This window comes from Gambusia affinis, linkage group LG14, assembly GCF_019740435.1.
Source record: "Gambusia affinis linkage group LG14, SWU_Gaff_1.0, whole genome shotgun sequence".
NCBI classification, from domain to species: Eukaryota; Metazoa; Chordata; class Actinopteri; order Cyprinodontiformes; family Poeciliidae; genus Gambusia; species Gambusia affinis.
The window spans coordinates 23978279-23999444 of record NC_057881.1 but is presented as its reverse complement, the minus strand read 5'-3'; the positions used below and the strand labels follow the sequence as shown (position 1 = coordinate 23999444).

The 21166-nt window shown below is 40.7% G+C and overlaps 1 protein-coding gene across 4 annotated transcripts in view; it reads left to right on the top strand.

Annotated features, from left to right (window-relative positions):
- Positions 1-21166, top strand: part of ptprua (protein tyrosine phosphatase receptor type Ua) — a 176631-nt gene that overhangs the window by 122207 nt on the left and 33258 nt on the right. For 2 of the 4 annotated variants that reach the window (XM_044137964.1, XM_044137965.1), the window contains exons 11-17: positions 286-388; positions 2510-2789; positions 4405-4441; positions 15582-15720; positions 17664-17693; positions 18076-18236; positions 18528-18715. In XM_044137964.1, coding sequence (XP_043993899.1) covers positions 286-388; positions 2510-2789; positions 4405-4441; positions 15582-15720; positions 17664-17693; positions 18076-18236; positions 18528-18715 — 938 coding nt within the window. The remainder of the gene's footprint in view (positions 1-285; positions 389-2509; positions 2790-4404; positions 4442-15581; positions 15721-17663; positions 17694-18075; positions 18237-18527; positions 18716-21166) is intronic. The other 2 variants (XM_044137967.1, XM_044137966.1) reach the window with 1 other exon arrangement.

Here is a 21166-nt window from a genome sequence, read left to right as displayed (position 1 = left end):
ATGTTTAAAAGCCTCTTGTTTTCTGTGTAGCCGTCTGCTGCTTCCCGTCAGCAGACAATGGCAGCATGTGGGAGGTCTACTGGTACACAAGGGATCCGTTTGAGTAATGAAAAGAGATCGCGCTCCGGCTCCTTTCATCTGCAGCAGAAAAAAATATCTCTGCAAAAATCTTACAAACATTAAAATCAACAATTGGGGGTTTCATGTGGAATATTGCTGCAGTGTGCATGTCTATGACATGTCTCTCTAAAGTGTGTGTGTGTGTGTGTGTGTGTTTTTCTCCAGCCCCTGTGTTCGACTATGAAGACATCCCGTCTCCGCTGAGCGAGTCAGAGAGCACCATCACCGTGCTGCTGCGCCCTGCCCTGGGGAGGGGGGCGCCTGTCAGGTACGGCTAATAAATGCTCCTCAGCTACGCCAGCGCTCAATCACTGCTGCTCTGCGCGGGTATTTATAGCTGCAGTCACAAAGAGCTCTGTGGGGCATCGGGAAGAGGTTCGTTAGGCTCTGAATGTAGCTGACACACTTCAAAAGCAAACGGTGTCATGTTATGCTAACCTAGCTCGTCTAGCTAATCTGGCTTCCAATTCTTCGGTTAAAAGGTTTAAGGAGTACGTACATATCTTTTAACCCCCTTTTTTTATGTTAAAAAAATATGTATTTAATTAGAACAATCGCTAAATACACTTGAACCCAGAAGTCTACATACGCCCTTAATGAAGTTAAATCATACTAAGCTTCTCTTGTTTTAGGACAGTTACAATTATTTCTAAATGCTAAATTCTACAACAGTACGAGAAAGAATGCCAGATTTATGTATTCAGGCCTTCTAAATCAGAAGTTTACATACAGAATTATGACAGCCATGGTAAAGCGGTCAGCGTTTATTTCCAAACAAAATAACAATCTGGTCATGAGCAACTGGCATGAACAGGAACCAACCAAACACAGCAAGTAACAAACAAGAACCCTGCAAGGAACAAAAGCCAAACAGGAACTGAGCGGGACAACTATTGAGGGAACACAGGTGGAAAAACATGAGTTAGATTGACAGGAACAAAAAGGCTGAGCTAGAGAGTACTGAAAAAACAGACTTAACTAGGATCAAAAGTAAATACAAGAATAAAACATGGACCACAACTAAAAACCTGAAGAAAACTGAAGAGGCTAAGAAAACCAAAACATGGGGCCAATTGAGCAATGAAGCAGTTCAAAGTGCTTTAGATCATAAAAACACCAAATACAAAGTCATAAAACACACCATATCGTCAACAATTGAGAAAACCATTGACAAATATGACATTTTCCCATTGGGAATCAATCATGTATATTCTATTCTATTTTGATGAGTGTCTTCATCAAAATCATTAATAAACGTCAAATATGTTGTTCAACGTTTCTTTTATTAGGACTCAAAAGCAACTCTATTCAGGTGAATTTTAGTCTTGATTTAAAGAACTCAGTGCTTCAGCTGTTTAGCAGTTTACTGGAAGTTTGTTCCAGATTTGTGGTTATTAGAAGCTGAACATTGCTTCCCTATGTCTTAAAGACGCTCTGATTGTTGTGATGGCTGGAAAGATAATCTTAAGTGATATATTCCTGCTGTTTGTGGCGTGTTGAATGAAACAGGTAGGCAACCAGGAAGTGAGGTGACAGAAACACGGATGGGAATCAGATGTATAGAGAAGACAGAATAACTGCCATGGCGCAACTTTTTGTGTCTGATAAAAAACAATCCACAAAAACTATCGCGAATGTATACAGGTACACATCACATCTTTTAACATTTTTATTTGTGGAAAAACTTCAAAAAGCAAACTCCCAACAAAGTACATTGACATTTTTTGACAGAAGGTCATAAAAATGTGGAAAAGTACTTTTGCAACGGGCTGGAAATGGTGTTGGTGAAAAGTAAATGGTTCCAGGGTTTATCATTCCAATACTGCAGAAAGTGAATAAATCCTGTAACGTGGCTCCCTCGGTCACTGCCTCACACTGCTCTGAACTGACAGCAAACTACTAATCATATGCTGACAGCTGCTGGTAGCTGTTTCCCTGTAACTGGCATCCAAATCCAATTTTAGCCTAAATGTCGGATTTAGACAAATCTGATCCACCGCATCTTAATGAAACAGCATTTCTCCAGGAAATAAGGAAGAATGGGAGCTGATTCAATCTGTAGCGTGCTGAGGTTCTGTCACATAGGACAGCATGGTTCTGTCAGGGTGACCAACCGTTAAAGCCTCTGCTTACTGAACCAGTTTCATGTAGTGAGTAGAAAATAAATCCAGACATTGTGATACATTAAATAGTAGAGGTATTGTGTTCTTTTTTGTGGTTGTTCATCTTTCAGCACAATGAAGTAACTATAGTTACGATCAGTTGTTAAAAATATTAAAGATTTTAAATTTACCTTGAAATTGGCCGTCTGTGTCTTTAAGAAGGAGCTCAGAAGGAGTAGGAATGTGATGACATTTTGAGACCACAAAATTTGCTCTGTCTCTGCCAGTGCCTACCAGGTGGTGGTGGTGGAGGAGGACGGCTCCCGCCGGGTGAGGAAGAGAGAGCTGGGCACCGTCGACTGCTTCCCTACGGCTAACTCCCACAGCGAGGCGCAGGCCAAAGGGGCCCCGCATTACTACACAGCTGAGCTGGCCCCCAGCAGTCTGCCTGAGGCCACACCTTTCACTGTGGGGGACAACCACACCTACAACGGCTACTGGAACAGTCCATTAGACCCCACCAAGAACTACCTCATCTACTTCCAGGCTACCAGCAACTTTAAAGGGGTAGGAACCATTACCCATAAGCCCTTTGGTCCACTCCACTGGGCAAACTGTCTGTCTGTCTGTCTGTCTATACTTCATAATTAGGCGCCCCTTTGTATTTTCCTCACATGCTGTCGTGTCTCATAGTGTCTGATTAAAATCTCTCCACTCTGAATGTGATCATCAATTCTCCCACAGCGAAGCATCATTTGTTTTACCTGCACATATTTCCATCCCCAGTATATTTCCTAGAATATATTTGTGTTTTTGGGGGAGATTAGATTTTGAGTGAGAGTGTGGAGAGAAAACTAATTATTCTGACAATTACCTGGGCTAAATGAGATGTTTCAGACTTAGCGTGGACGGCAAGCCTCCGCTGTACTGAAAACAGTAATTGCTTCCAGCTAATATTCCATCATTGGGGCCTGAAAGACGAATGATTGGTGAATCAAGTTTTTGTGCAAAACACAGAAACCATAGCCTTCCTCTTTGTGTCATTCCTGCTGGAGCATTTCCGAGTGATCCAAAATATCCATTACTTCAAGCATAACAGCCTCTCCATGCTGCACCTTATAAAATAACAAATAATTACGTTTGTATGTTTGGGTGTTTGGATGTAGCATAAACACTTAATTTTTTCTATCTTGCTCAAGATTGATGAATTATCTCTATTTTCTCCTTTATGGTCTTCACAAAGCAACAGGAGCCAAAAATGTCTCATGGCCACGTTGATCTTACATGAGTTCAAACACATCATTAAAATAGCAGCTCGCTTTAGCTCTTGCTAATTAACCTTTATTTCAGATATAAATACTTTCTCTTTAAACCAGAGGTTTTTTTTCCAAGCTCCATCAAACGAAACCGTATGCTGTTATGATTTTTCTTTTATTTCCAACCAGCACTGTTTGAGGCCGTAGCAGTAAAATAATCCGACCTTTTATGGATTTCTAAATATTCAATATGAAGCTCTCCAAGCTGATGCCATTTGGATTCTATTGTTAATAAACCTTAAAAGAGCAAATATACTTGTGTGTCTTGTTAAACGGTTAAACACTAAAGCTTTACTCCCACTGGTAGGTCTAGAGCACATATGTCAGAGTCAAGGCCCGCGGGCCACATTCGGCCCGCGAGAAGATTTTCTACGGCCCCTGGGATGATCTTGATTTATTATTAGAACCGGCCCGCAGCAAGCCGGCACCCCGTCTGAAAAAATGCGAGATGCACTCCCCCGTTCGATCCTCTGGCACTTCGTTCGATGCTCTGCACTTCGGTCCGCAGGAAATTTACGAAGGCTTGGGCCGGTCCGCTGCACTAGACCAAATGCGTCATTTTAAAAAATCTCAATGAACATTCGATCAGTCCGGCCCTCGGCTTGTAGCTAAATTTTTTATTTGGCCCTCCGTCCATTTGACTTTGACACCCCTGGTCTAGAGCCTTACAGCTGACTGGCAGATTATTTTCTGTAGATTTGGACAAAATCTGATCTCTTTCACCGAATGCTGTAAAAAAAACAATTGTGACCTTTTTTTTGCTTGTTTAAGATGACGTAATGCTCTTTTTTTTCCTTAGTTTTGTTTTCTTTATGGAATCAGCCAGAAATGAACAAACTGACTCTTTTCTTATTTTTCCCCAACAGGAGACCAGGATAAATTGTATTCGAATTGCTCGTAAAGGTAAGTCTCATTTATCAGTTCTGAGGTTTTTCTGTTAACAGCAAAATGTAATTATCATTTCAATGGACCTTACAAACAGAGGCCTGTCAATATGAAATGAGCTGGTGTGTGTGTGTGTTCTTATGCATACATGCTTGCTCAGCATCTTGCTGAAAATGCTTTTTTGTCATAGTTGTTAGTAACAGTCATTATGAATTCAACGTCCTCAAGGTTAAGAATCTTTTTTTTTTTTGGGGTTGCTGCCATAGGAAAAAAAATGTATTAGTGAATATCACCTTAAGGCTCAAACATACTGAGGCGTAATATTTTGTGAACCATGCAGACTCTATGCATTGTGTTAGTGGGCGGTGGGGCTTTTGCTGTCAAGTGAACCGATAGCCTACATTTCTCGTGACAGAGTCCTTCATTTCCCACAATCCAAATGGTTACTAGCTAGCTTGATGAGCTAGTTTAGCATCCAGGTTTTCTCCACCACAGCAGCTATCCAACACCTGTCAGTGCGGCACAAAGCGGCAGTCTTTCTGCTGTGCGTCCTTGGACTGTTTGCTTTGACGCGCAGCATCATACAAAACAGTTTGATATGAACGCTGTTTTTCACCAAGCAGTTTCCAAATTTGCATACAAGGTCTTAAAAAGGTACCATTGTGCTGACGTGTACGGCGGATGTCTGCGTTGATTCCACTTCAAGTACCCGTGAACCTCTGCTAAGTTAAGTACGCCTCAGTATACGGTGGGCCTTTACTGACAGATACTTTATTTTTAAAGCAATGACTCCGGGAAGCGTAAACTGCTACTTCTTTAACTTCTAGTTGAGGCAAGATGTACTGCAGTATGTAGAAAATATACAAAAGAAGGTTAGAGAAACATTTTTCATTTCAGAACTCCAGTTAATAAACGGTTGGTGCCTATTTCCACCGGTCATTGGGTCAGGGCAACTTAGAGAAACCAATTAACATAAAAGTTAAATTTGTGGACTGTGGGAGGAATCTGGAATTCCCAGAGAAAATCCACAGACACACAGAGAGAGAACATGCAGACGCAAAGGAAGAGATTCCAGTCCTGGACCTTGTAGTTGCAAGGCAACCATACCAACTGTGTCACCTCCTTCACCGTGCTTTGAAACAAAACAGAAAAGGGAACAATCTGACCTGAACCAAAGGTCATGAAACAACACCAGAATGATTAGACCGACTCACAGAGAGGAGAACATAAGAAAGAACTCAGATGTTCTCCATAAAAACTGATCTGAGGATGAAATAACTGCAGGTACTAAACAGCAACGGGTAAAGATCCACCAGTACACACCAAACTGTGTGTGAATATCTACATTATTTATGAATTTACTTTTAATTAATTGTCAAGTTATACTCAAAGGCATCCGTGTGATAAGTAGTATTACATTCCATCCACACACCGTGGTTTGAATAACGGCCCCCCAAAGTGAAGTTTTGATCTCTTCTGACCAGAGCACCTTCTTCTTCATGGATTGTGTCTCCTACATGACATGTGGCTAACTGTAAACAGAACAACCTGCCCGGCTGCTTTGGGTTGGTCTATCACATCAAATCCCTGTTCATCTCTCCTGAAACGACTTTTCAGCGGAAATGAGACAGATGTTGGATGTCATTGGAAGAGGCCTCATCGTAAAGACCTGTGCTGCCGCTGTAAAGGCATGAGGCTGTCGTGTGACGCCACGTACAGCTTCAAATATATCGTTTGAGCTATATTTGAAGAGCAGGTCTCTGACCTGCTCTCCAGGTCAGAGACATGGAGAGCAGGACCACAGAGCCCAGATGTTTTCCTTCTTGTCTGTCCTGAGAGACAGGAAGGACCAGAACTGTTTCCCTGAGAGACGGGGTCAGTTAGGACGGCAGTTCAGATAGAGAGGAGGAGGAAAGACAGCAGAGGGAGTTTTTTCATCTATGATTACAACTGAAAAAGGTTGGAAGAACTCCAGAGAAAGATTTCCAAAAAACACGAGAAACAATTCCGCCTGGAGTTCTGCTGCCGTTTATCTACATCTGCATACAGAAGACAGCAGTGGGAGGAAGCAGAGGACACGCTGAAATCACATTTGTCTCAGAGGTGCCTCTGAATCTCATCCCGGCTTTTTCCTCATTCCCTCTCCGCAGCTCGTCTTTTCTTTGCCTTTTTCTTAATGCAGAATCCAGCCAGCATTAGCTGACAATATGTTTATTAGATATTAAATTTTGCTGAAAGCTTTTCCATCCCCCCTCCCCCCCACAATCCCGGCTGTCTAGTCATGTCGGCTTAACCACTTAAAAAGCGTCAAATTCACATTCTAGTTCATTCAGAACATTTGATGTTTTTGCTTCAAATCCACTTGACGACTCAATGCAGTTGCAGCATAGCATAAATTCTCAAGATGTCTCTATTTATTCATGCTTTGCCGTAGATATAATAGGCCAGACCTTAACAATAAACAAATGTCAAAGTAGCAGCAGCGTGCCATTAGCTAAAGCTGCAGTATGTAGCTTTTATAAACTTTTTTTTTTTCTTCTTTTCTACATTTTTCTTAAAACAATCACTATGTTCTGACAGTAGAATTTGAGACAGATAAAGGAATCCATATTCATTTATTCACTTGCAGAACTTGTCATGATTTGTAGAGAGTCTGTATTGGTTTGTGTTGTTCATTATTGCCAGATTCTGCCACCAGCAATAAATAAACTCATTTTGTGTAGAATCTTATTTTTCCATTAACAACTGAATTCAACCTTCTGCAGCTACCATTTTAAAGCTAGCTAGATTTGGGTTCATCATTTCTATTTAGCAACAAATAGTGCAGAAAGACAAGAAGTTGTCCATAACTAATAGCAGGGAAAAAAATCACATATAGTTCAAATGTATGAGGATTAGAAACTGACTGCACTGTAGGATAAAATGGATCTGGTACAAGACTGAAAAACAAGACTAGAAATCCCTCTATATGTATTATGGATGAGATCACAGGTGAGAATATACACATTCCCCTGAACAATGGTATGAGTTTCAAGGCAATATTACATTCATAAGTGCTACTGTGAATTATTAAATCAGAAGAGGAATATACATTTAAATCTGTAAGATACAGAGTTTAATATTTTGTATCCTTTATGCAAAAAGAGAGAAAATACTCCTCTTCTTTTTTTAAAACACACAAAACGTCTCTTAAAATATTATCAAAATGTAAATAAAGTTGACATCACAGTTAAAAAAAAATTGCATAAACACTACCTTTGAAACAAAAAACAACTTAATAAACATATTTTTCATGTTTTATGTAATTTTTTTAGCATTAAAACCCAGTGAATCTTCAGCCACAGAGAATGATCTGAACATGTTGGAGAAACATCACGGCTACAATGTTCATTCGACATTAGATACCAATTCAAATGTATAAAAACAAGCAGAGGGAAAATTTCAATTTATTACAAAGTGACAACGAATAATTGTCCGTTTTTTGCAACAGTGAAAGTTTGTTTTTCCTCATTGACTGAATTCTTTAGCTGCAGAAGACAGAAATTAATGCTTAATGGAAAAATGAAATTGAGGTTGTTTATTCTTATTGATATAATTTGGCAATAATGAGCAACACAAAATGAACTCCAGACTGAGCTCTGAAATTCCTCATCAGAACAGAGTGATAGCCAGGAGGCAACTCCAGAGAGAATGAGAGCAGAAATCTGATTTATCTTTAAATGAATCTGGTAAAAAAAAAGAAAGAAAAGAAAAAAGAACTTGTGGTTTACACATAAAATAACTAGAGAACATCCAACATGCTGTTGTATCCAGGAAATATGAATATTATATCCCTTTTTATGTCTTATTGCCTGACTGATTCCCAGCAAAGTTCCAGGAAATGATCACATTCATCAGATTTAGATTGTTTCTCAGTGGCTGCACATTATTAACACACAGGTGTTCCAAGCTTATTGATTCACTTGTTTTTTTGTTTTTTTTTGTCTGTACAAAGTAGGATTTTAGTCACTTTCAGAGCAGTGGAATTATTTATGTGTATCTCAGAGCTAATGACTTGTGTTTGTGTTATGTAGTGAAGCAGCTCTGTAGAGTGACGACGTGACTAATGGAAGACTCTCCTCCACCAGGAGGTTGATTCGCTCCTTTCCTGTTCTACCAGAGTAATGAAATGTGTCTTTTCTGATCAATTTCCAGCCAGTGAGCTGATAATATTAAACATCACTGTGAAACACGCCACTAGCGGTTTTAGTTCACGTCTATTAAACCCAGTGGACATGCTGAGGACGACCAGGGCTGGATTTTTTGTGGTTGTTGTTGTTGCTCCAATTAAATTTTCTGCAATAGCCAGTTTCATAATGCGACCCAAAGGCAGAATGACTCACCCTGCAGGATTAGTGGGATTGCTCAAAGACTGCCAGCCTTGATTTTTTTGCTCTGAGCTAAAAGTCTCTACAGGTTCATAAGCCAAACGCAGCGTTTTGCTGCTCATAATGCTTATTCAGACACTTTCTGTCACACAGCAACAAACACTGATGTCATTCATGACCTGAAAGGCCAGCACATAGTGTGAAAGGTGGAGGATGGATCTTTTTTCACTTTTTTTTTTTTTCCAGTTTAATCCATCATCTGAAAATCAAAAAAGCGTAACTGCAAACCTCCCAAAACACCACTGTCCACTCAGAACGGCGGACCAGGCAAGGAGGGTGTTAATCATCGAAACAGCCAAGAGCTCCACAGCTCAGTGGGACAATCGGTCAACATGACAATCCTAATGGAGGAATGGCAGAAAGTGATCTACTGTTGAGGATAAGGATTCCTGTTTGGAATAAGTCATGTAAGGGTCAGAACAACCTGGCTATAGGCATTGGAGCACATTTTGTCCCTTATAGGCGAACTCTTCCACATGTGTTGAAAAGCTCTCACTGTGCATCGACCTGAACGCATCAACCCCACCATGTTGACTCTGAAAAACTTCTTCTTATTAGAACTGCGCTGCTGTGTGAGTTCTGCGCTCTTCTTCTGCACACGTGAGTCCGATTTGGAGTTTCAAACTGTTCACACAGGACTCTCATTGCAGTCATACTTAATAAGTAGTCTGCAAAATAAAAAATAAAAAATTTAAATCATATTTAAGCTAAAAGTCACAACTGAGCATCGAGACCTGCTGTGTGAAAGTAACATACTGTTGTCAGAACTAAACAGCTTAGTCTACACAACTGTATGCTAAAAATTAATTTCAAAACTAACTAAGTGGGCAGACAATGCTTTACATCCTCTTTTGTGTTTTTATCTTGATTATTGCCTGTGTGAATGTGTTCCATGTCAACAACCAGATGCAAAAGATTGTTTCACCAGACCTAACGATTAACCACGAAAGCCAATTTTTTCAGATTTTTATTTGTGAGGTTTTCTACCATCAGCCTCTTCAGACTGTAAGGTGACAGACGAGAAGGAAGAACGCAGCCTTTAATAGAACTAGGGCATCGGTTTAATCTGATTCCCAGAGCTTCATCTCTCCCAAGCCAGAAACGCTTAGCTTGTCTTTCCAGAAGCTGCTGCTGCTGATATCAGAGGTTTTTGTTGTAGCGCAGCCACAAGAGGTTAAGTATAGCCTGGAAGCATCATGTGGAGGTGATTGTTACCCGACACACGCTGCCTTAGGTAAATGATGCTACATCAGTGCCTTTATTTGCGTTTGATACCACAGCATATCCAATTTGATCACCAGTGAAGCCAGGCTGCCATGTGTTTTAGCCATGTTGAAAAAAAATCTGCCGATGAGCAACTGTAAGACGCCACTGCCATCAAATTTTCATAAATATGATTTAAATATTCCAGAACTAATTGGATTATAATATTACTTTATAAACCGTGTGGCTGTATCTGTCTGCGCTAGTGAATAGTTATTCACCTCAGCATGCTGAATGCTTGGAATGGCTCCAACTGACGGCAGACCGACCTACTTTCTGATGTACTGAGCTACTATTTGACAACTAATTGACACTGAACATTTATTATCAGATCATTAAGCATTAAAAAGGGATAATAAGTGGCGATAGTAACGTACTCCATATTCCTAATGACATCCTTACATTAATTTTACACTCTTCATTCCAAAACGCACATGCTGTACAAACTGCATACTTCAGACATTTGATCTTTCCATAAAATGTTTTATTACTTCATATTTAGACCCAGTTGAGACATTTTTTTATGTCTCAACTGCTTATTTTATAGAGGGGAATCTTAAAACATTGGCAGCAGTAGCTCAGCAGTGCCTTCCTACAGGAAGGTGTCACCTTTAAACTGAACCCCGGACCAGATGAAGCTTTTATTAAAATAAAAATAAAAAAAATAGAGAAAATAGTTAAAAACTGAATTAACAACAACAAAAAAACACTAAGTTGACTAACTCGGTCAAACATGACATGTTAAAATAAACTGCAACAAATAAATAAAGCATGATGTTGCTCAGAGCACAAAGCACAGAATTAGACCACACATAATCAACGATACTTGATCTAATTTACTTTTACCAGTTCAGATCGGTGAATCTCTAGTTCTCTAGTCATAAGAGTAGTATATGAGGCAGGTCTTTTAAGTCAAGTTAAGCTTGTGAAGCTATTAATGTATTTCAGTTTGCTGTACTAGTGTAGAGTTATCAAATAAATTTGTAATTCAGTACATTTTGTCTGGTTTAAAAAAAGAGAAACTTTATAGGTCAGTTCTGCTCTGTTTTTCTGTATCGGATCAGAGTCAGACGATACTAGACCTCAGATATCGGTATCGGTATCAAAAGTGAAGAAAGTTGATCGGTGCGTTCCTACGTGGAACCAGCACAAACTTCAGTCTGGTAGGAACATCTGGACCAGTCAGTTGATTATTATGGATTTGAGAAGTAGAATTTTAGATTAATTAAATTATATTTATTAACAGACATTATGTTTGCTCCGAGTGCTGAAAAATATCTAAACTATTATTATAATCCTGAATTTTGTCTTACATCTAATTTGCATTTGTTGATCTGCATTTTTTCCATCAGCATCTTGCATCCACCACTGTCACCATCATCTGAGTTACTGAAACGTAGATCAGCTGTGGGCGTTAAGGGCAGTAAAACTATTGAAATGGCTCAGTCACTGGTAGCCGGGGAGGAGTCTGATATACAGCAGTTCAAATGCTCATCTTCATCGTTTGCCTTGTTTTTTTCATGCTGCATATATTGAAGCTGTGCTGGCATTTGGACTTCCATATACTGTGCTGCTCTAGTGCTTATGAGACGAAACAGAAAATATATTTGCCTCATACATGCATGATGCACACCCCTCTCAATGTTTAGCTTAAATCTGTCCAGAATACCAACAGATCTCCTGCTTCTCTTCATTTTACTGAATATACATTCAGTTATGGTTTTCCTCTGTCACATAAACACTGATGGTCAATAAATTATAACGTGCTCTCAGATGAGGCTTGTTTCTCTGTATCTTATGAAAATAATTACTTTGGTTTTTTGCGATGGAAGTTATTAAATTTACTCATCATTTTTGCGCGAAATTGTAATTTTAACCAGTTATTACAACTGTTATACAAATCTGACCAATCAGCTTCATGTTTTCTGTATTTCCTTCTCCTTCTGACCAATCACTGCAGCTCGGCTGAATATTGACCAATCTTCTTAGCCCACTCCTAATTTCACTTCTCTAAAGCCAAACCTGGAAGATGAAAGCATGTGAGATGCTAAATGTTAACATTTTCTTTTTCTTTTTTTCCCCCCAAAAAACAATACTGTATGATTTGCTTCTATGTTGTAAACAGTTCATGCTAACTTGAATGACCAACATAGAATTCGTCTGTTGCACTTTGACCTCTACTCAGGACATGATTTAATTTGTATTAATTAAGGTGCTATTTCAACAAGGTGCTTAAAAATATTATTTGAAATTTAAATATTAACTACAAAAATCTTTTTGGGAAGGTTATGTGAAGCAATCAAATTTTTTTGTGAGAACAATTGCAACTTTGACCAGAACGTTTTGAAAAATATGCCTCAAAATCTGCTATTTTAGTCTGCAACGATTACAAAAAAAGTTGTTGCATCATCCAGAAGAGACTGTTTAAAAAGCAGCTATTAAACATTTTTTTTTTTTATTAGGCCCACATTTTTGTGTTTAAAATATATTTCTTATTTGTCTGGAAAGCCAAGAATCTTTACTGGGAGAAATTCTTTCTGAAGAGAGAGACGCTGCTACCACAAATATATCACTCACCCTACAGTATAAGAAATTATAAAAATAAATGAATAGTATATAAAAAAAAATTGTAAAACATTTATCAGTCGTCTTCCCACACATTCTACTGAGTCACAGCCCGTCTGTCCATCAAATCTCAAAAATCAATACTGATTTCAATGAAATGAATTCATCAGGAGATAAAATGAATTCTCAGAGGCTTCCTGTCTTCCAGCTCATCTCGTCGCCTTCAATCATTAATAATGTTGATAAATCGGGAAATGAATGACTTATAATGTCGGTTGTGTTTGCAAAGTGGAAGCCTGCACCGTCTCTCTGATTTCAACATAATATCCAACATCACATTGGGGTTTTGCACATAATTACTTTGAATAGACAATAAAAAATAAAAACAGAAAAAAATATAATAAGGTACAATTTGTTAAAAAAGAAGAAGATAAAAGATCTTATCTCTTCCTGTCTCATCAACGTACAATCATCTTAATCTCCCTTCACCAGATAAACTCTTAAAGTGTTCTCACATTAAATGACACTTAAACATTACATTCTCCACATTGAATGTACAAGTATTTGCACGTTATTCATATCAACATTAGCATTTGGTCCTAATGTACAAGATATTTGTATCCTGTACAAGATATTTTACACTAGACAAATTTTTTGAACAGTGTTTAAGTTAGCTAATTTAATCCCACTAAGACTCTGTTCGTACTTGTTCCTACATTGTTTTTTTAAATGTTGTGTGGAGGTGGATGCTTCCTCACTTTGAACATAAATTGCATAGTTTTTTTAATTTTACAGGGTCCCAGAATTGCAGTGCATGATGTTTCAAAAATAAATGTTTTGTTTTCTCCCAATATCCCACTTTATGAAGAATTCTTACAGCGGCTGTAAGTTTGTTTTATGTGTTGCCCCAAATTTCCACACAATAACTCAAATATGATATTCTGTTATTATAATGTCATGTATTCATTCGCCGCAATAATTAACAGAAATAAAGGCTTTAAAACATCCGCCTGTGAGAAATGAATCTACACCATGTCCCAAATTATTATGCAAGTGATATTTTCTCAGATTTTCTTAAATTGTCAATGCAAATGATGATCAGTATAATTTTCCAAATCATGAACTATTACAGTATAAATCAAATTTTACTGAATTACCCATGAGAACAGTATTTTTTTTTCAAAAATAAAAACTCAAAAGGCACTGTTCCAAATTATTATGCAAAGCAGATTTTCTAGACATTTTATGGATTATAAAGAATTGCAAACGGTCATTCTCTGAATGTGCAGCATTAAGTGTTCACATGTACTAAAATCAAAAGCTATTTCAATCAAAAGCTTCTTAGCATACTGAGTTCCGTGTTAACATAGAACCTTCTTTGATATCACAGCTCAATTCTTGATCCGTTGAACTTGTGAGTTCGTGGAGTTTCTGCTGGAATTTCTCTGCAGGATATCAGAATATTTTCCCAGAGCTGCTGTTTTGATATGAACTGCGTTTCACCCTCAGATCTTCTGCTTGAGGAAACTCCAAAGGTTCTCAATAGGGTTGAGGTCAGAGGTCAGAGGAGGATGGTGACCACACCATGAGTTTCTCTCCTTTTATGCCCATAACAGCCAATGACACAGTGGTATTCCTTGCAGCATTCATTGTCATGCATGAAAATGATTTTGCTACTGAAGGTTCGGCTCTTCTTTCTGAACCATGAAAGAAAGTGATCAGTCAGAAAGTGCCTCTACTTTGCTGAGGTCATTTTCACACCTTCAGGGACTCTGAAGGGGTCGACCAATGATCCTGCCCATCCACCACCAATCCACTACTGCGTTCATCTGGACCATCCAGGGTTGCTCAGCAGTCATCAGTTAACAAGTCTATTTGAAAATTAATCTTCATGTACGGCTGGGCCCACTGAGTCCGTTTCTGCTTGTGGTCACTGGTTAGGGGCCCAATAGTAGGTTCATGCACCACAAGCCTCTGGAGGATCCTCCACCTTGAGGCTCCAGCAGCTTCAATTAACTGCTTGCTGCTTTGTAAAGACATTTTAACAGCTGCTCTCTTAATGCGATGAGTTTGTCTAACAGAAACCTTCCTCATTGTGTCTTTATCTGTACAAACCCATCTTTGTTCTGAATCAGCCACAAATCTCTTCACAATAAGATTTTTGTTAAATATCTAAAGTTTTCATACCTTGTCATACGGCACTACATCATCTGATGATTTTTGTCAGCAGAGATCCTTTCTCTTTCCAATATTGCTTGAAATCTGTGGCCTGCTTAATAATGTGGAACATCCTTCTTAAGTAGATTTCCTTTAATTGAGTTCACCAGACAAACTAATCAACCAGCTCTCTGAAATTAATTATAGAGATTCAAAGAGCCCTGACACACAATATCGTCTATAAATTTAATAGCACAACAAAAAATGTAATCTTTATGACACTTAAATCCAATTTGCATAATAATTTGGAACATAGTGTATACGCTGCAAAACACAAATTCTTTCAGAGTAGTTTTGGTTTTAGTTTTTAGTGCAAATATCCTTTTAGTTTTAATGACTTAAAATATTAATGACTTAAAACTGGTTTTAAGTCATTAATTTCTTAATATTGATGAAAAAGTACTTGTTCAATTGGCAGATTTTGTCACTTATAACAAGATATTTTTTCCATGTTTCTAGTGAAATAATCTATCAATATTAAGAAGTTATTTACTTAAAACAAGCTCCTATTTCTTGCTGTGAAGTTGTCAGTTAGTTTTCTTTTACGTTAAGTGTACTGAGATATTTGCACTAGAAACTGGTGCAAAAATACCTGATAAGATTTATTGTTTTTGCAGTGCAGAGTTTGTTTCACTTCCTTTAGTAGTGAAACATTTTACTAATATTCTGCTCTGCTTAACCTACAGCTGCATGTAAAGACTCCAAGCGGGCTTTGGAGGTATCCCAGCATGCCGAGGACATGGGTCTGATCCTGGGCGCCTGCGCCGGTGGTCTGGCGGTTCTGGTTCTCCTCCTGGGGGCCATCGTCATCATCGTGAAGAAGGGGTGAGTGGCTGTCGGCTGCCAGACCGGGACCGGTTCAGAACCCTTCTGACGGTTCTGCTGCCGGTTCTCTGTCCACCTGTGCAGTAGGTGATCCATCATCGTCCCACTTGCCAGCCAACAAGAGTAAATCCCAACCAGAGTTAGCGGAACGCTAATCCTCCGCCTCGCCGGGGGCTTTTGTGTTCGCTACGAAGTCTTCGTGTCGGCCCGTCACATTTGCTCTGGCTGGGCGGCGCCGGCTGCACTCCAGTTGCAAATCACCTCTGCAGTCGCGCGCACCTGCATTGTGCTTCTTCCTTCGCTTGCCGGGCGACGTGGAACGCTCGTCTTGAGTGTGAAAAATTTCATCAAAGGGCATGTTATTCCATTGCCCACTCAATTACATGAGGCGGGCAGCTGTGAGGTGCCAGTGGATGGCCTGGTAATTGGTTAGGAAGGTTGTTTTCTATTTTCCTGGAGGGGTCTGGGAGATCCAGAGCTCTCTCTCTCTCTCTGGACGGAGGGAGAATGAATAGGGAGTGTTTAGAAGGAGGTAGCGACTGATAAGATTCAGCAGCCATGTTTATATTTAGCCTAAAGATTAGGCCTTTCTGCATGTACAGTCACTGCATTTGCTATAATTGGGTGAAAAACCAGAAAACCCCTTTCCCCTCTCCACCTCCATCACCGCCCCACATACACACATCCACAAACACAGAGGAGCAGAGTTTACGCCAAGCATATTTATTTAGAGCAATGCAGAGAGTTTAAGGTCGCCCTAGACTCTTGTAAAATATTTTAAAGCTTCATTTTATATGCCATAAAATTGGAAACATTAGGTTTGTGAGGCTTCCCTTAAAAGACTGAATAAGTACAAACAACAACTTTGTTTTTAATTTCTGTCTGTGAGCTTTTAGACATACTAAATCAGACCCCAAGCATAAACATATTGCAGAAAGATGTTAAAAATCCTACAGCAAGTTCTCCATGTTACGATTTAATAAATGACATGAATCGACACCATATCTGATTAGTTTTAAAAACTCCAATTATTTTAAAAACTGATTTAAAACGATGCTCTTAGGTTTAAACAGAGCTTGTTTCACAGGACACTTTAAGCCACGACTGGAACACCTTCATGTGTTTTTGAAAAGAGTCTGGTCTGACTGGCTGGTTTTAATTTGGTTTACCACCAACTACCAATGCTTGTGCCTCAGACTACAGTCAGTACGCTCCCCATACCCGTCCCCCACAGCCTCTCTTACCTCTTATAGTAGTTTTCAACAACAGCTGTTGCATATCTGCTTCCCGTATGCTCAAGTCCAAAACTTGTCACACCCATTTCAGTCAGAGGTTGCAACATTCTCCCACGTACTGTAAGTTGAGGTTTTATTGCTGAACAAACTGATTGCCTACAGTTCTCACAAATAATTCCATCATTTCCCACAATCCGAATAGATGCTAGCTTGTTTGATTAGCTAGTTGGACATGTAGCCCTGTTTTTTTCTCCATTAGGCCAGCCACCTGTCAGTGTGTCACAAAGCGTCAGCCTGGCTGCTGTGTGTCTTTGTGACAGATTCTCAAAATCTCACTGTCGCATACAGAACAGCGAACACCGTTTCCAGCCCAGTAGTTTCCTGTGCCACACAGTTGTACCTTTTGCATCCGCTCCCGCCGAACATGACCGTCTATGTTGGGGGTGGTCACAGTTTCTATTCGTGTTTTTTGAAATCTGAAACTGATTGTTTGAGTAGCCGATGGTCTGGGCTCCTCTGTGGGAGCTTCAGAGCTGCTCCACATATCAGAGGCTTCCCTTTAATACCTAGACTCACTGGGAACACAGCGTTCAGCGGCATTCAGACAAACTCTTCATTTCTTCTGTTGATGCCCATCTGGATGAACCATAATCACCTCTCTTCCTGTTGTTCTCTCCTCACTCTCTGTCTCTCCTTCATGCTAATCAGAAGGGACTTCTATTCTTACCCTTACTATCCGTAAGTTACTCCTCTGTCCCTTTGCTTTCCACCCTCCCCCTGACTGTCCCTCGTAGCCCCTGGAGTACTAGAGAGGAAATAAGCATTGCTGCCCCCCATCCCCTCCACCCCTACCCTTTGCTATTGTACACACCACCTCCACCTTCTTCCAGACCCACAGACCATTTCTTGCTATCTGATCTCACCCCCCCTCATGCAATTTCAATCTTTTCTCCCCTTTTCCACCCCTCTCACTATAATTTGTCATCTCCCCACCAGCCCACCCCTCCTGTCCTCCTTATCTCGTTTCCCCTGTCTTACACTCAATCTTCTTTCCCTTCTTTGCTGGCCTCCTTCTGTTACGTCTCTCTGTCCTCCCACCGCTCTGCGTGGGTCTCTGCAGTAGGAAGAAGGTGGCCATAAACAAGGCGGCCATGTCCTACAGGCAGGAGAAGAGCCGGAAGCTGAGCCCCCTGGACTGCAGCCTGACGGAGCAGAGCACCCTCCAGCAGGACGAGAGGATGGCTCACTCCTTCATGGACGCCCACGGCTGCAACGCTCGAAGTAAGGCGGCGGCGAGGAGCATATGGGGCGCTCTCGAGAAAACACTGTCTGGAGACAAAGCAGCTCCCTCCTTCCTGACCTTCAGCTTTGTTTACTTCCAAGCATGCATGCAATCTGCTCTGCCAAGACACATGGTGCTCTCAGCAGAGAAGTTTCTTGTCTGTTTGAATATTCCACTCAGCACCTCCCTTCAGAAACATTGACTTCCCTCTCCCTCTGCTGCCGCCTTTTGCTTATTTGCATGGATAAAATAAAAGATTGTATTGCAGTGTGATTTCTGTGTGTTGCCAGATGAGCAGCGTAGCTCGGTCAACGAGTCCAGCAGCTTGCTGGGAGGCTCGCCGCAGCGCCACTGTCGGAGGAAGAGTTCGCCGTACCACACGGGTCAGCTCCACCCGGCGGTGAGGGTCGCCGACCTGCTTCAGCACATCAACCAGATGAAGACGTCCGAGGGATACGGCTTCAAGCAGGAGTACGAGGTGAGGCGGGAGGCAAGGGAAGACAGATGATCCGGGAAAAAAAATAAAAATCAAGCTTCTCTGTTTTCTCCCAGAGCTGTCAGTACTAACTGCAGAAACACACCGCTCAGTCAGAAACAACCAATCAGAGCCAGGAGGAGGGTCTTAGCGCTGTCAACCAATCTCGTGTATGCGCTACAGCTAGTTCATCCCAATGGAGTGTGCGATGGATGGACGGACGGACGGACTTTATTTTCACTTGTGTCATTCACCCTTTGACAGGTTCCCAACCCAGAGAGGCTCACAAGACAGACATAAATATTCTTTAAACAAAAAGTGTCCCTTTTCTAAGGCGTCAGGCCTTCAAAACAAACCGTGCTAACTGAAACACAAAATACTTAAATAAATAATGCTTTTGGGGGGTGGAGGGGTATTTCTTCAGACAGTAATAGAAGCTCAGGGTGGAGGTGAAAGATTTGGGATTTTTTTCCACAGAGAATCTTTTCAAATGGAGACACCACATGCCAAATTTATCAGATTTTGATTTGTAAAAAACATTTTCAAGGGACAAGAATATTTTTGCTATGGATCGTATCTGCTCTGAACGGCACCTTTGGTCTTGGCTGATTCTCTTCAGTTCTGGACGAGAGAAATGCGCGTGGCCTCGAGTGCCACAACAGTTTGTTTCTTTTTGTTTCTGAGCATTTTTTAGACAAACTCCACGAAGCCGGGTCCTTGAACAGCTGAGCTCGCCAGTTTGCCGGCGAAGACCTTGCGCTGAGCCCCACAGGCTGTTGTATAAGCTCCGACTGCTCAAAACACTCGGATTTCCATGGCCAAGCAGCTCAAGTGTTCGTGCAGGACGATCCGTCACCGCTCCCCAACAACTAGAGCGAGAAAAACAAGCAGAAACAATCGCACAGCGTCTTCTTTATTCATTCATGAACAATCAGAAAAAAAGGAAGTTTCCCTCATTAGTGTTGGGTTTCCTGCGTGGTTTAACCCTGTGCGGACTAATTGCACCTTCCAAAGTCACACCTGCTGCCTCTCTCTCTCTGCCTGCTATTATCTGCAGTCCTCCAGATCAAACAGTTGTGATGAGTCTTTTTCGCACCTCCACCTGCCGGAGAGCGAGATGCACTTTTTCGATTCATTAAGCCGTCCCTCGCAGGCCCAGCAAATTTCCCGCTAACAAAATCAATATATGGGTCGCTTTTTCAACTCGGCACTCTAGCTTCCCATCGCCTGGAGAAATAAACAAGATGAAGGAGATCAGCGAGCACTCTGCTGTCAGACTTCATAACCCTTATTCCCCACCGGGGCCAGCTGGCTCTGCCATTGACCATTGATCAGCAGACGTCTGGCGAGGGCCCTCAGGGGCCTGTGTGCGGAGGTGCCAGGGGGGGTGGTTACTGTATTTATAAGGAGCTCTGGATTCCTTCCAAACAGGAAGTATTTAGATAAAATATTATAGCAAGGATGAGCCACAACGGAGCCAGAAATCACAATTATTGGTTGGAAGTGGTTAAAGCTGCAATGTGTAACTTTTACAAAAATATCTTTGTAAAAATATCTTGTTATATTGTCACAATATTGTGACAATATAACATGAGAGACCATCTGTGAAAAGATCGATCTCCTCCGCCTCCTCTCTGAGCTACTATACCTCCATGTGCTAATGGCTAATACTGGAGAAACAGCTGAAGGTTACAACGTTAACCCTAAGCTGTTACCGTTACAGGGAAACCGTTCATCCGCCGTCCCTGGTAACTATGCTAACTAGCTTTAGCGTTTGTGGCAGGAGATGTTGTGGTGAAAGGAGAGGGAGGTGTGAGCATGAGAGTGATTGACCACGGTTAGACCCTCCTCCTGGCTCTGATTGGTTGTTTCTGACTCAGTGCTGTGTTTTTGAAGTTAGTACTGGGAATGCTGGGAGAAGACAGATTGGCTAGATTTTTCTTTTTACAGATTATACTGTCACAACAAGATAATCTTAACCAATATGTAAAAAAAATCATATTTTTTATGAACGTTACACTATACATCTTTAAACTGACACTTAAAGTTGTCACCTGTAGATAACATTAGGTTTTGCTTTTCAGTGAGCAACACTGAAGACAGTATGCACCAATGAGGCATAAGATAATGACCAGTAACAGATTTATTTTTTTGCTCACGAATGCACCACTTGGCTGTTCAAGTTCAGAGTAGAATGGCCATCGTCTTCCTACACATTTCCACTTGATTCTCATCTCCCTTCAGTTCTCCGAGGGGTTTTCTCCCAGTCACTTGGATTTCTTTGGTAGCGTTTCTACTGAGTCAATCAGCGAACAGGAGAACAAGTTGTGAATGACGGTCCTGATTTTCTTCTCTGTTTTAGAATTACAGTCTGCCTGTAGAATTCAGCGATGGCAGCGGAGGAAGTGAACGAAGCCGTTCAGTCTGTGATGGTCACGCTTCTAAATATCGATT